This window comes from Hesperophylax consimilis, chromosome 28 (assembly GCF_061612785.1).
Source record: "Hesperophylax consimilis isolate HC1 chromosome 28, BYU_Hcon_1.0, whole genome shotgun sequence".
In the NCBI taxonomy this organism is placed as follows: Eukaryota; Metazoa; Arthropoda; class Insecta; order Trichoptera; family Limnephilidae; genus Hesperophylax; species Hesperophylax consimilis.
In genome coordinates this window covers 6,057,037-6,074,012 of record NC_142863.1, presented here as the reverse complement: position 1 = coordinate 6,074,012, position 16,976 = coordinate 6,057,037, and the positions used below count along the sequence as shown (strand labels likewise).

Genomic DNA, 16,976 nt, shown 5'->3' with positions numbered 1-16,976 from the left:
ATTGAACCCAGGACCTCAGCCTTGACATGACTTTGAACTACCACTGAGCGAATCTAATACCCCTTCGGTTATGTTTAACTGTATAACTTTTATAAACTTTCAAAATTTACACTTCAGATATCACGTTATTGTATTCATAAAAAAGTTTATAATAGATACATTAAAATCGCTTGATAAACGGAGTCTAAAAACGTTCGATTTCAAGCATAAAACTTTTTTTTATTTATTTTGTAAATATTTTATAAGAAAGCTTCAAATGAAAATGTCACAGATAATCTTAGCTATAATACTGTATTTTTTAAAAGGTGTTTCCTTTACGCGTTCACACATTTCTATTGAAAAAAAACATTTTTTTAGTAGTTCATATTTATATTTTTTATTGAGTAATTTATTTTTTTATTTGTATTCTACTCAAGCGAAGCGATAGGAAAACCTTCAATTTATCTAAAACATATTTTTTGGTATTCATAATGTACACTAATTCGTTATAAAGATTAATCAAAATAGTGATTTAGCACTAAGCTTCACCTTAATAAGTTATACCATTACTAAATATTTTATTTAACAAATAATACGTAATATAAGTAAGTCCTAATTTTAGTTCTTTGAACATCTTAGTACTTTGTACATAATCATCATTGAATTTTTAAATTTTCTATATTTTTTTTAATAACTGAGGTTTGCAAGGACAATAAATTTTACACACTGATGCGCACAAATGATCAACATTGCTTTGTAATTCTTTACAATTGTTTGAGGAAAGAATGAGTACAAAAGTGTTCATGCTATCGGCAAATACAATTTTGAATGCATTCATAGATGTAATTTCGGCTTTTACAATATTAAATAAAAGTGGTCCAGGATGCGAGCCCTGGGGAAACTGATACCTTTCATATTGCGGTGCTGCCTCAAGGCCATTAGCTGAAACAAAAAAATGTATATTTCAATGAAAAACAACTAATCCAGCTTGACGCTTCATTCTTATTATTACGTAAATACATATATTTGTTTGGTTCTTTATTTAATGAAGATTCACCAGTTTCCAGCTTATACTACGAATTTCTGCACATCTGTCTGGTTAGTTTTCGAATAGTCCTCTTATATTTAATAATCAACGGTATTATATCAACTTGCGGTTCATAATATCAACTTGAGTAATATCTCACCAAGCAATGTCACGAAATACAGTATTGCTAGCATTTTTAGGACGTAAAAGCAACGCGTGCAATTTTTTCTCTATCTGTGCAGACAGACTGAGATACAGCAACTCTTGACGAGATAACGCTAATTTTTAATACAACACTTGATTGGAAGCAAATCCGAGTTCTAGAGTTTATTGAATCAGAGTTACAGATAGACACAACCGAAATTAGTACGTTTGATGATTATACTATGCAAAAAGCCACAACATTATTAATTTTTCAAAATGCGCACGATTAGGAATTATAATATGATTTTTTAGATTGCAGATTCAACTCCCGGCAAATAAAGTTAATTCAGTTTATTTTTCTTATTTCATTTATGTAAAAATATTTTTATTATGATTTAATTGCGAATGTAGGTATACCTTTTTCATGTTCCAGAGTGGTAGATACTTTCAGTATCGACCAGAGGGTCTAGCAGGGATCGATAGGCGTTACTACCGATGATTTTGTACCGATTTTCCGAGCACGGTAGCGATGATTGATATCCAGATTGATGTTGGTAATGCAATAAATCAGAATCGATATACACTGGGAACACTGGCGTATCTCTATGAATTTACATTTCTAAAAGTCAGACGGAAACGTAAAAGTTAAAAATACTTATAAATTGACAATGTCGAATAAAAATATTGACTTTAATTCATTTTGATTCTGAAAAGTGAGATAATTAGTTCATGGGTCACAGGGTCATTACTATCATTACTGTAGGAATTTTTACGACCAAATACTTATCAAATACTTATCAAACAACTTATCAAAATGTTAATACTCATCCTATTTTGATTGTCCTAAAACGGTTATCCTTGAAATTGATTTTGTAACGTTATATTTTTGTGAATGAATGTAAGAATTTGGATGATGGTTATCTTAAATAAAAGATTCATATTACGAATATAATTTATTGTAAAACAAAACATAGCAAGAGACTCAAAGAATAATTTAAATATAAATAATCTCAGGGTGCGACTAACCTCGAAGATGCGTTAGTAGGTCGGTATTATTACGTAAAAATTATTAACATGGTGATTGAAAGTTATGCTTAATTGTAGGTAGTAAAATGAATTATAATTTTAAATATCATTACTATAAATATTAAGGGCGCCAGTTCCATATAACGATAGAACAAAATTTATAAAATTATAGTAAACCAATATTGCAAACAGTAAGAGAACTAAAGATTGAATATTTGAAACGAATATTGAAATGAATATTGAAATGAATATTGAAATGCATAATGATAAACTAAAACCTTCCCGATTTCGTGTTGACAGCCATCCGCGAAGAGTCCTTTCTTCCCCGTACGTGTGATTGCTGGATCCGCCACCCGAATACTCTAGACGAAGCTCCTCTTGTTCCGTCAGCCAACTGCGAACCTTGTCTCATGGTGTCGCCAGTTGTCGGATATCCACACCAAATAATATAAATCAACGGGTACTTAATTTATCCCGTTACATTACCTTTTTCCGTTGAGAAAAAAAATTATGTTTATCTTATATTATAATTTTTTTTTGTAGTGCCTCCTGGCACTTCGTCAAAGTCCATTTTGGGTACAGCGCAGCACTCCGGTTATAAGAAGTTTGTAGAGAAGATCCAACTCCGCATGAAGCCTTTAGAGCCAGGCTATTCCATAATTTCTTGTGAGATGAATGCCAAAGGGTATATAGTTCCTTATGAAGTAGAAGGCTGATTGTCGTTGAATGGGGGCTGAGAAGAATCCAAGTAGTTTACTTCTTGATGATGAGATTGCCCGTAGGAGATGCGAAGTAAGTCATGCGATGTTCATAGCCTCTGTAGTAGTCAATAGCTTCTATGTTGAGATCCTTGGTTCCGCTTCTCTTATTCAGGTCTTCTTAAAGTCCCCTATTTTCTAACCCCTAACTAATTTATTGGTTTACTTTACAAAGAAAGGCAAGAAGAAATTATAATTAATCATATTAATAATATAATCATAAAAATAGAAGTGATGATAAACACTAACAAAAGTTATAATTTTGATTGAAACATACTGGCCCCAATAATCATGATATAATGAATTTGGCATTACCAATTATATGGAATTTCCTAAATTTCCAAAAAAAATAGAAAAAATATGAGCATCTGAAGCGATCAAACTGCAATGCCAGTTATTATAGAAAAACTAAATGTGTCAATTAGTTCTACTTATGTACGAACATTTAAAAAAATTTAGGTAAAAATTGTAAAATAGAATTTAACACCTATTTAAAATTCAATGGTGTTTTCTAAAAAAAATATTTCCAAAATTAATATCGATTAATGTCAACATCCCATCCAAGGTGCTAACCTATTAGTTAAAAGTGAGTTCGAAGTTTAGAACAATTTCCAAAAGATGGCAGTAAATATTATTAAATTTCAAAATAATAATTATGAAAATCACAAATCTAAAGTGTGAAAATGTGTAAAGATTACCTTATAAGTTCTCATATTATGTAATTTTAAAAGTTAAAATAAAGGCCAAAATGACTTTATTGTTAAGTCAAGCGATAAATGTTGTCATATTTGAGCTTACCTGTAAAATTCGAATACGAGATCATTTATGTACGAATTTAAATTACTATTATCATTAATTATTATCAATGAATGAGAATGTAAGTAGAATATTAAATTTTATTTTACTTTAAATAAACTGCACGAGCTCAAGAACTGAAAAACACTGAAAGATTGTATAAAATTGTACATGGATTGCCATTAAATTGGACTTATTTTAAAATTACAAATTCAATAGTATTTGTTTCTAACCGATATGAATACCTCTGAATAATTATTATGTTAATAAATAATAATCACCATATTACGTTATTAATTTAATTGAAAAATTTTTCGCTTTGAAATCCAAAAACAAAGTTTCCGATAAATCCTCTATAATAGAGAAGAAAAATGACCAAAATAGTCCGAATTTATAAAAAAAAAAATTCAAAACAATGGACAATTAAAATAAATAACAAACAAAGTTTATGTGTTTCCAACAAATCCTCTATATCAGAGATGGAAATAGCATGAATTACTGAATTTACAGCAATTAAAAAGAAATTGCCAAATAAAATCCTATATATCCTCTGTAATAGAGATGGAAAATACCAAGAATTGTCTAAGATTTACTGAATTTACAGCAATAAAAAAAGTTTCAAATAATTTCCAACATATCCTCTGTTATAGAGATGGAAATTAGCATTTGAAAAAAAAAAATATTCCTTTTCTTTAAAAAAACAAAAAAAAAAGAAAACACAAAACAAAAACACGCTCTCGCAAGGAAATTAACGTTATGATTTTCCATTTTAAAATTATTAACTTCCAAAAATGTGCCAAAACACTATCTACAATTTCATCAGGCGCACACTCAGAGGCTTATAAAAGCATGGCGGCATTAAAGAAAATGTACTCTCAGAGGCTAAAAAGCATGTAGTACTTTTCTCCCGAGAAAAATTGCAACAAAAGCCAATTGCTTTCACTATATCACATAGCACATAGTTCCCCTGTCTCATGTAGGCAAAAACTTCCACACGCTACAGGCCCTCTATGCCCTATGGACATTAGATGTAAATATATACATCATTCCCACCCTTACAGTCAACCCTTACGAGCTGTATAAAGCCTCAGCGGTTTTATATTAAAAAAAACATGTGCAATGTAAAAGAAAAATTCACTTTCAGAGGCTACCCAAGCATGAAGTGACATTTCCACTGTAAGATACAGGCTAACATTTTTTTTTTAAATTGAAAATCAAACGTTAAGACCTACCCAAACAAAATTTAAACAATACGACAAGACTACCGAATAGTACAAAACAAAAAATTCATTTAATGTGTAAACATACGCGTTACGTTTACGCATCAAATGTAAGCGATCAAATTGTCATTTCTCGTTTGTGGCGTTCAAACGATTACGAGAACTTGTTAAGAACGAATAATATAAATATTTATAGTTTGATAGACAACATTATTTTACCATGTTGTAGTAAAATATTCAAGTGTATTTTAGTAAATTTTACTTGACAAAAATCATCAACATCAAATATGTGTTGTGAAAGAAAAAATATGCATGAAAATAATAATTGTGCGTGTGATATTTTTTTTTTCTTTAGATAATATTAACATTATAAACATTTCCTCGAATAAATGTGTAACATTGTTCTGTATGTAAAATCTTAAAAGAACCATTCTAATTAAAAAAGTGATTCTATTTTAATCATTTAATAATCTCCTTTCGAAATAAATTTACGCAAAAAAAAAATTAAATGCCTGACTTCAAAAAAATTCTTCAGAAAATTCAAAATAATATCAAACTAGGCAAACTATTTGTTACATCCACAATATAGCAATAAGTTAATTATATCAAAATTACTAATGGACTTCCATGTCATGATTTAAATAAAGCATGAACTTTGACTATTAAATATGATTGTGATAAAATTCAGACACCAATTAATCTCAGATGATGCAATACCAATCATAAATTTAAAGTACCCACAATAAACATTAAAGGTTTCACAGTTAAAAAAATAATTATTGAGAAAAATGTTTGTTTATGTTTTTACTTGAGTCAACTCCTACGAAATCAATTGAACCGATAAAATGACTTTAAATCCTTCCTAGAAGATATCATTATATCACCTCGCATAGCCCCAAAGAAAATCAACAAAATAAACAAACAATATAACCTCTTTATGCAATGCTTATACAGTAGGGTGTATCGATTTTTAACTTTTTTTTTGTTTTCAAATTCCAAGTTGAGAAAAAGTTGCTACTAGGTACCACAACTTACCACAAAAAGTTTCGGATTTTTAAAAAAATGTTTAGGTCTCCCGCACAAGGCTTAAAGTTTTAATTTTTTTCAAAAAATATTAAAAAAAAATTTAATTTAAAAAAATAAAATCGTAACTTTTGTGTTCTGAACTCATTTTATACCTTCTGTAAGAAAATTAAAATTAATTCCGGTGGTTTAAACTTTAAAAAAAACATGGTTCATATATGTACACAAAATTACAAAATTTCATCAAAATTAACAAACTTTAGGGCTTGTGCGGGAGACCTAAAATCCATTTTTTATAAAAAAAAATCGTTTCTTACTTATTTTTTTGCCCTAATATTACTGTTTTTTAACTTGGAATAAACACAAAAGTTACGATTTTATTTTTAAAAAATTGGATATTTTTAAAAAAAAATTAAAACTTTAGACCTTGTGCGGGAGACCTAAAGATTTTTTTAAAAATCCAAAACTTTTTGTGGTAAGTTGTGGTACCTAGTAGCAACTTTTTCTCAACTTGGAATTTGAAAACAAAAAAAAAGTTAAAAATCGATACACCCTATTATACAGGCAAACCGCAATATACAGGAGTCGTCTGCCGCAGTGATGAAAGACGTCTCCTCCAAAACTACCAGCAAGCGATCCCGTGATACTTGACTGCATTGATGTAGAAATCTGAAATTCACATTTATATATTTTATTATATTATTTAAAAAAAATAAAATAATAACTCCCTTTTATCTTTGATGGAAAGTTTAATTATTTCCCATAACAGGACAATTTATTTAAAAAAGATTATTAATTTAAAAATAATTTATATGTATGCCTTATAACAGGAAGATTTAAAAGTCTAAGTCAATTGAAATGAAAATGACTAAGATGTATCATATTATAATGTTATCATTAAAATTATACAGGATTTGAATTGGAATGCAAATGTAATTCAACATAACCTGAAAAAGAATATTAATATATCTTGAGGAGATTTAGCACAAAATATATGAGAAAAAAATCCATTTTAACAATAAGAATGTAACTTACTCCGTTTGATCAATTAATTTTGTTGCAATAAATAGTCACCAAAATTGCGACGCATGTTGTTCACGAATATTGTGAAAAAAATAAACTACCGGTGCACTGAGGAAATAAAATAATAATAAGTTTACCACACACAATCATTATACATATTTAAATAATAATATTTGCCAGTGAATCAAGTATTCTGATTCAGAATGTTTTAAATAATGTGATGACGCCTTACTAAATACGTCACGGATTCGGAACGGTAACAATAAAAATAAAATATATGACGATTTAGAATTTTACGTCACAAAGATAAAAAAATTAACGCTTGGCGTTCTGAGTATTTGGTGGCGGATTACAAAAAAATGTTCAAATTAAAATCAAACCCCGATTGCAATGATAACGACGGAAGAACAAAAAACTCTCGCGAATCAACACGAACTCGTGAAGCTTCATATATGCATTACATTAGTCAAAAAATTTAAAAAAATTACATGAAATTAACATGAAACTATTCAAACTACCCACAACTGCACATAAAATCACCATGAAACAACAACAAAAAACCGGTTTAACCACGTTGGGCCGCCAATGTAACGTTATATTTTTGTGAATGAATGTAAGAATTTGGATGATGGTTATCTTAAATAAAAGATTCATATTACGAATATAATTTATTGTAAAACAAAACATAGCAAGAGACTCAAAGAATAATTTAAATATAAATAATCTCAGGGTGCGACTAACCTCGAAGATGCGTTAGTAGGTCGGTATTATTACGTAAAAATTATTAACATGGTGATTGAAAGTTATGCTTAATTGTAGGTAGTAAAATGAATTATAATTTTAAATATCATTACTATAAATATTAAGGGCGCCAGTTCCATATAACGATAGAACAAAATTTATAAAATTATAGTAAACCAATATTGCAAACAGTAAGAGAACTAAAGATTGAATATTTGAAACGAATATTGAAATGAATATTGAAATGAATATTGAACTGAATTTTGAAATGCATAATGATAAACTAAAACCTTCCCGATTTCGTGTTGACCGCCATCCGCGAAGAGTCCTTTCTTCCCCGTACGTGTGATTGCTGGATCCGCCACCCGAATACTCTAGACCAGTGCTCCGCAACCTTTTCTCACCTACGACACACCAAATTTCTTCCTAGAATTCCGCGGCACACCAAAAGCTAAAATATATAGATATTAAATTGATATTCAAATTTCTTGTGTTTTATTTGAAAAGTATGCATATATACATATAACTATAACATATTTATTTTTACGCAATCTTAATAATTATTATAAAATAATAGTAAATTAATGAGCGATTAATTGTTAAATTAACCTGCGCTTGTTTCAATGAATACAAAAGTTTTATATTCGGCTCGATTTTTGACAGCGCAAACCGAAGTTCTTGGTTAAGAACTTTTAAGCATGACCGCTTATCGTTTTTAATTAATATAAGCGTTGAAAAACTTTGCTCACATAAATATGTCGTTGAAAATGGAAGTAGTGTTAAGAATGCTTTGACGGAAATGTGAGGATATTCTTTTTTAACGTAAATCCAGAAAACATATAATTTATCTTCGGAGAAGTGAAGTTTTAATATCATGTCATTATTTAAATCTGTAAATTCCACTCCAATTTGCAGAGGCACTGCTTCCGTAAAATTTATTGCATTGGTTGCAAAAGGATTTCGAATCCAATCGTATTGTTCCGTATTAATGGAATAAAAATTCCGACCAAATTTCTGCTGAAGCATACTTAAATGTTGTTGGGCCAGATCCAAAGTTAATTGTTTGTTTTCAATTGTACTATGGTTGATCCTTTGGTACATTTCCAAACATCCTTTTTGCAACTCTTTCTGCCAAAGTTCGTTATTAAGTTCATTCAAATGCTCGAATATATCAGCCATGTATGCAAGTTTGGCTATCCAGTAATTATCATCGAGGTGCTGATATAGTTTGGGCATATTTTGATTTTAAAGAAACTCACACACCTCGTGACGAAGCTCAAACAATCTAGCCAAAACTTTGCCTCGGAATAGCCAACGAATTTCAGTATAAAACAATAAGCATTGCCGCAGCGCCATCCGTGCAAACATAAATGCAATTGCTCCATTTAATATTATATATTTTGAAGAAAACGTCGGTTACTTGAAAAAATTCTTCACCGGTAGTTCGCTCTGGAACCTCCTTACAAAATAAATAATGTTCTTTAATAAAGTCCTCGTCAACGAAAAGTACAATAGCTATCAACTGTACTTTATTTTTAATATCGGTTGTTTCGTTGATCTGAAATTTTTCAGCCAATAACAGTTTTCTAATATATTGTGAATACGTCTTTTAACAGTATCTGCAGACAATGAAAAAAATACAATATTATGAAAAATATTTTGTCATTGTGTATTAAATACACAATGCAATACTGTAAAATGTCAAATACATTGAATTTGACCGCGGCACACCTGTAACCGGCTCACGGCACACCAGTGTGCCACGGCACACCGGTTGCGGAGCACTGCTCTAGACGAAGCTCCTCTTGTTCCGTCAGCCAACTGCGAACCTTGTCTCATGGTGTCGCCAGTTGTCGGATATCCACACCAAATAATATAAATCAACGGGTACTTAATTTATCCCGTTACAATTTTTTTTAATATTTTTAAAATGAACAAACTGAATTGAATTCAATTAGCCATAATTAAAATCTTTTGCCGTAGAGTTAGGTAAGTTATCACTTATCTCACTCATAGACATGATTGCAGCGTTTGACACGATTGATCACGAATTCCTCATTAGGAGAGAAAAAATTTGGTTTGAATTCCAACATCGAAAATTGGGTGGTATCCATAGACTAAATACAACTAGACAAGCCGTAACCATTGAAAAATAACCTCAATTTTGGTTTGGTTCACGTGCACATTTATGAAAAGGCGCACGCATTGTGTCGCAATGCGAAATGGGCACTGTGCATTGCGTTTTACGTTTTGTTGGTCTAGAGTTATATAGCTATTTTGCTCGTCAGCTATGCTGGGCAAGTTCATTTTTTAAATCACAAAAATAACCCAGTTCCAAATATTTTAGATTGTACCTTTCACGGACTTTATTTTAGAAAATGTAATCAGCTATCTGAATAAAAAAAATATAAGTACCTTACCGATAGATTGAAGGCAACGCATTAACAAATATCAGAAATTAATAGAATTTTACTAACGACAAGTAAATTTTCTGACGTCATTGTTCAAACTAGTCACAATCATGACGTCCTGCAGTGTGTTATACGCTTTTAACGAATACATATAAACAATAGTATATGGCACGAGCTTGCCACATGATAATTATTGATGTGTTGGTTTAAATCACGCGTTTTTACTTGATGCGCGCAAAAAACTTTAGAAGTATTGGTTATTTTTTAGTCCTGGCTCTAATTCAGGGTTGTATTAAGTCCACAATTATTTGCGTGTTAAATTATATGAAAAAATCGCGTCGTTGAGTAATTTATTTTATGTTTACTATTTAAATTACATTTTTCTTTTCATTGAAAAAATATATATTACAAAGTAACAATACCTATATAATATATTACACTTACCTTTTTTATTATAACTTTTGCTGTAGAGGTGATGACAGTGGTGGAAGATATGTTACATGAAAAGGAACGTTCATGTAGGCTTAAAATATTAGGTACAGAAATAAATATTTTCTACATACATTCCGATAATTATTCTTAAAATGTCTTATTTTCGCTTAGGTTTCCCCACAAACCGAGAAAAAATTGAGAAATGGATATAAGCAATCCGGATTTAAATTTATGAAAATAACTAGGTAATATTTATTGTATATAACATTCGAAAAAATTCCCCAATTCATCGTATTTGTGCACAATATAATACATTATTTTACAGCATTGAACTTTTTGGTAATAACCTAAAGAAATATCGATATGAAGTAATGCGTACGATCGATTATTAATATGAGAGTATGGAATATATCGGGAGCATCTCCTATCATCTTCCTATTTTCCTCTTCCTCTCCCCTTCTTTTAACACCAAATTAATTTTAAGATATTAAAACTTTATTTCTAATGAACTTCAACATAAGAAACTTCTGTGGCTTGACTTCAGTTAACTTGTATATTTATATCTATCATTGTATATTATATAAAAGCTGCTTGTTTCTTACAAAATAAGTAAATAAATATTTACAAATGCGGAAAAAAAGGTGTTTGCTAATTTATTTTAAAAAAGCGGATTGCAGGCCTTTAACGAACGAATGAACAGGTTTCTGGTTGAACTTTTAGTAAATTTCGAATACATTCATTATCACGATGTCGGAACAGAGTTTTTCTAATTTATTTAAAAAAGGGATTGCAGGCCCTTAACGAATGAATAAACAGGTTTCCTGTTAAATTGTTAGTACATTTCGAATACATTAATTATCACGATATCGGAACACGTTGACCGAACCATCATCAGGAAGCCATTTGTGCTCAAATCATTTTCATCCCAAACGTTTAGACTGCAATTTCCTTCAGGTCCTTTATAATCTTTGAGCATTCTGTGTGGAGGAGAGAATGTAATATACCCACAAATTAGGTATCGTTGCTTAATCTGAGAAAGGTTATTTTATTATTTTTTTTATTTTTATTTTTTTTAAATTTATTTTATTTTTTATATATTCAATAATATTGTTATTGAGTTTATTTTTAAACAAGTTCTGCTGTGTAATTATTATTACGCGTGACAGCTGTTTCGCCTTCTGAAGGCATTATCAAACTGTCACGCGTAATAATAATTACACAGCAGAACTTGTTTAAAAATAAACTGTTTTTATAAACCCAATAACAATGTTATTGAATATATAAAAAATAAAAAATAAATAAAATGGAGTTCTACAAATTAAACTTAATAACAATAAAAAAAGGTTATTTTAATTACTTGTTGTTATTGTCTAGCTTTGATTAAGCACCATCTATATATTTCACAAAAATGGTACTACAAAAATAAACCGAATAGGCATTTCTCTGAAATCGTATGACATTACAGCAGTTAATATACGAAGTAAATGTCAGTCCGATCGGCATGCATTTGGCAAGGTTGTTGGCGAGGTTCACTCCAATCCTTGGGAAGAAAGGTACAATCATAATTTTTTCCGTAGATATGTAAAGTTGTGCCTATATTAAAAAAAGGAGACAAACACAATGTAAAAACGTAAAAGCTTATTTAATGGGCATAAATAAATTGATATTATTACCATGTAACCCCTACCCTCCCTTGTCTCACCCCAATACACCTTCTCTGAAGCTCTGTCCTCGTCTAATATGATTTCTCTGGCTTAGTTTTAATATTACATTTTATACATTATTAATAAGTACCTAGACTAGTTTTTTATAATGCTGTCTTATAAATCTAACGAAGCGGTTAAAAACAAAATAACTTTTCATTTGATTAAAGTCTCAAGCCACAAAGTGAACGCTTTCTTTGATAATTATAACTATTTTATATAAATAATTTTGTAAATTCATAAAAATTCTACTCAATAGTAAATATGTGTACGTTTCCCGTTTTGGTTCAATATGTAGTGTACATAATCCAAAACTTAAAATGTGAAAATAAAAATCGTTTTGTGTTATTTATTAGTCCTTTACCTGATTCAGACCTGGTTAAGCAAAAAAATGTTATTTTGGTGACGGTTTTGTATTCAAATTACAACAACAACTCGTTAACAAAATGAACGCTGTTCCTTGGTTTCGCTAACGAGTTTGAACGTTTGTACAAGGAGTTTAAACAGAGTTGGGTTGTTAAGTTCATTTCCATATTTGTGACGTACGCTATGTGGTGTCATTTTTAAAATGGATTTAACTAGACAAGGCTAATCTAGAATAATACATCAATGGTGGTATCCTATCTATCCAATCGCTTACAAGCCGTGAGGGTCGGAAATAAATTGTCTACCTTCGCAACACTTTCTTCAGGGGTAACCCTGGGATCCGTTTTGGGTCCACTTCTCTTCATCCTTTTTACAAATGATAAAATTTGCTACATGAGAATGGGTCGTTTCTACGAGTTGTTCTTGAGTTCAACAGATCGGCTGTGGAACGATTTGCTGTCCTTTATTTTTTCGCCATCCTACAACATCAGTCTCTTCATGACTCGTTTTCACAATTTTCCCAACTCAAATAGACCCTCCACACAGCATGAGAAAAACTGTATAAAGAAGAAAACATGAAGTGCCCTGTGGTGTGGTGTGGTGCTGTGCTTCGTGGTTCAAATAAAAGTAAAATTTGGGACTATATATCGACGTAAAAAATAATTACGAAATTCAAATAGGATGTCGAAATACAAGCAACTGTAAGAGAGACAGACCGCGTGCTAAAAGGTCTAGATCCTGCAGGTATTTAGTCTGTGGGACGTTTGTTTCCATTCAAATTTATAAGGAAGGCGATTCGAATTTTTTTTTATTCTATGGTTGCGTGCTATTAGGACTCTTGTGCGGTATTTGCATTTAAAAAGAGTACCTAACACCGAGAGAATGAACAATATTATTTTAATATTTTTTAAATTGTTCCAAAGCTAACTAATTACTAAAGTTTTTTTAATAAAATAGCACACATGTATATAAATATAATATATACGATCAAAGACTTACCAATGAAGAGAAATATAATAACTATTTTCGAACTAATCACCAAACTTCTGATTAAATAACCCATGTCAACTTGTCACTGAGAAACTTAAACACACACTCAACATAATATCTTGTTCGCTCAGTAACTTTTATCAAAAACTGAGATATGAATATCTGTCTTCCGTATTGTGACACGGTTGACTTCTCAGCATCAAAGATTTTTTATGATACACATTTTTTAATTATTGTAAGAATATATATTTTTGATCCAATTACAGTATAATCTTTCATTCTGACAGTCTTAACATCTGGGAAGATAATTATACAAATAATTAAGACGTGACAATACTCTAAAATAAAGGTTTCATGATAACTCAACACAGTGACAATTCAACACACTTTTTAAAAGTGATATAAAGTCATTAGAAACGATGAAAAAAAAAATAACCTAACCTAACCTAATCTACTCAACCCAGTTAATAAAGTTTTTGTTTCATCACTTTCCATGAATTTATATAACTTTTTAAAAAATGTGATGAGTTATCATTTTGATCATTTGTCCGGTCACCAAAATAAAGTTGGAACCTAAACGACGTAAGTGAAGAAGTCGCGTAAAATAAAATTTCGTAATGGACGAACCCACTGTCGAATTTGCCCTAGATTATTGATATTTCCGTAGAGTTTATTTTAATTATTTCTATTGATTCAGAAAAAGTTCTAGTGAAGAAATTCTAGGAGGTAACAAATTAACTGTCTAGAAAAATACAATCTGGTACTTTCCGCTAAATTTTAGTTGAAAAACATTTTGTTAAATTTTTAAACCATAACTAACATATTTTAATTGGAAGGTATTATTTTTATTAATCTTAAATAAAAATATAAATCTTAAATTTAAATATAAATTGCCTCCGTTGGGATCAGTCTAAACATATATATATACACGATGTCCGGAAACTCGTAGTACAAGCGGGAAAATGGAGAATCTACACCACATGAAGAACCCAAATAAACATAAAGTTTTTTGATTTCAGCAATTTCACGAAAAAAAAAATCGAAAAAGAAATACTTTTTCGGCTCTTTCAGGGTTAAAATTTTACGGACGGATAGGAATTATTATTAGCATAGGTAGGTACTCATACTCACAACTTTCAAATTTTTCAAATTCAAAAACACAAACACGTCACAAATGTGTTCATAATTTTCACCGTTAACTTCCAAACATAGTTGGGTCTGTCTGATGATTGATTCTTGCACTCTTTGAATCGGTTCTATAATAACTCAACACAGTGACAATTCAACACACTTTTAAAAAGTGATATAAAGTCATTAGAAACGACGAATTTTTATTTTATTTTAACCTATCCTAACCTAACCTTACCTAACCTACTCAACCCAGTTAATGAAGTTTTTGTTTCATCACTTTCCATTACTTTATATAACTTTTTAAAGATGTGATGAATTATCATTGTGATGATTTATCCGGTCACCCTTTGAATCATGTCTCAACATCGGGGTATTCTGTCCTGTAGACTTTCTCTTTTATGAAGCTCTGTCAGATCAGGTGACCTCGCTCGCCATGCGGTAGGAATCATATCAAATGACGAAGCCCTATATAAGCCCTGACGAAGCTTGAGCTAAGCGAAACCTGGTTGGCTGTTAATATTTATTCAAAATAAAAGTGGTGTTTTACAAAGTGCATTTTTTCATTTAATATATAATGTCACATCACAAAGTGTTTGCTTCCTTCGATAATATTTATTTGACTTTATACGTAAGTATGAGTAGACACACATTTTATTGGTCATGATTTAAAAGATTTGATATTAAAGCCTTTTTGTACCTAGCTTCTGTGCAGTTAAACAGATCCGCTACATCTGCGTACTTATTACTAAATTCATGTAATCTAGGTACAAGCGAGTGTTTGAAATGTTCAGTCTTAGAATTGTTACAATTGAACAGGATTTTAGAACGAGTAGCTCTTATGGGTACATGAAATTCAATGAGATTATTTAAATCAAAGCTGTCTACACAACCATTTACAATTTTGAACATAAATATTAAGTCGGATATAATTCTTCGATCTGAGAGTTTTAATAGATTACATTTTTTCACTAAGTAATTATATTTTATACTTTCAATGGGAATAACGAGTTTAATGTTAATGTGTCTTAGGAATTTGTGTTGAATTTTTTCTATTGAATCTGAATGTATTTTTTTATGTGGGGACCAGATCGAGGAGTTACATTCGACTTGACTTCGAACTAAAGATGTATACAAAAGAATTGATTTTTACTATTAGAACTCTATCAGTTAGATAGCTTGCGAACCAGTCTAAAAGTTTTCCATTGATACCGAGCTTACATAGTTTGACGAGGAGAATTTTATGGAAAACTTTGTCGAATGCCTTAATAAAGTCCGTATATATGGAATCGACTTGAGTTCTATTAGCTAATGCGTTCGATATATAGTTTTCATATAATGAGAGATTTGTCAAAGTTGATCTACCCGACAAAAATCCACGTTGATTCGAAACAATGAGGTGGTTAATATAAGGTGAAATTTTATCAAGTAATAGTTTTTCAAAAAGTTTCGGTATTACGGATAGCTTACATATTGGTCTATAGTTGGTTATATCACATTTATTGCCCTTTTTGAATATAGGTGTCAGATAACAACGTTTCCAAATGTTAGGGAAGCAACCTGTATCAAGGGAATGATAAAAAAATAGGCAAATCCGCTCAGCCAGTGAATCAATACAATTTATAAGGATACTGGGATGCACATTTTCAGGTCCGGCCTTCTTGTTTGTGTCTAGGGATTAAATATTAGTTTTTACGTCGTTTATATATATGTATGGCAGGGATGTATGGTCTCGTTAATGGATGAAGGTGGGATGTAATCTGGCATCTCTTAAAAGGAATGTAAAGAGCTCGGTATTTATTTTGATAGCAAACTTATATTTTACGCAAATTGTGATGAATGGCTTCAATCAACAGTGAAAACAGATAAACCGTAGCTACCCACTTTGTGGATTAAAAATATATCAATTATTTATGAAAACGGACATCCTTGCGACATCTGTTGAATTAAATTTGATCGAGTTATGTTGACGGTAGACAACTGTAAAAATTGAATATATCGAGGTTCTAGAACGAAAACACAGAGGTCGTTAAAATTGTCTCGAGACAGGGGAAATCCTTTTTTAGGCGTGAAAACAAACATTAAATTTTTGACAGGCAATTGGATTGAGACAAGAACTATAAAGGTTGAGTGAACCAATCAGTAAACGGAGAGGCGTGTGTCAATGAAAGACAAAGGAATGACCTTTAGACCCGACAATTAAAGAGATA

The 16,976-nt window shown here is 30.6% G+C and overlaps 1 protein-coding gene across 4 annotated transcripts in view; it reads right to left on the bottom strand.

Annotated features, from left to right (window-relative positions):
• Positions 1-13,738, bottom strand: part of LOC149410078 (clotting factor C-like) — a 93,946-nt gene extending 80,208 nt beyond the window's left edge. For all 4 annotated transcript variants that reach the window (XM_089648515.1, XM_089648517.1, XM_089648518.1 and 1 more), the window contains exons 1-2: positions 13,648-13,738; positions 888-921 (exon numbers count right to left, since the gene is read on the bottom strand). In XM_089648515.1, the coding sequence (XP_089504641.1) occupies positions 888-921; positions 13,648-13,711 (98 nt within the window). In that variant the 5' untranslated portion in view covers positions 13,712-13,738. The remainder of the gene's footprint in view (positions 1-887; positions 922-13,647) is intronic.
• Positions 13,739-16,976: the final 3,238 nt, after the last annotated feature.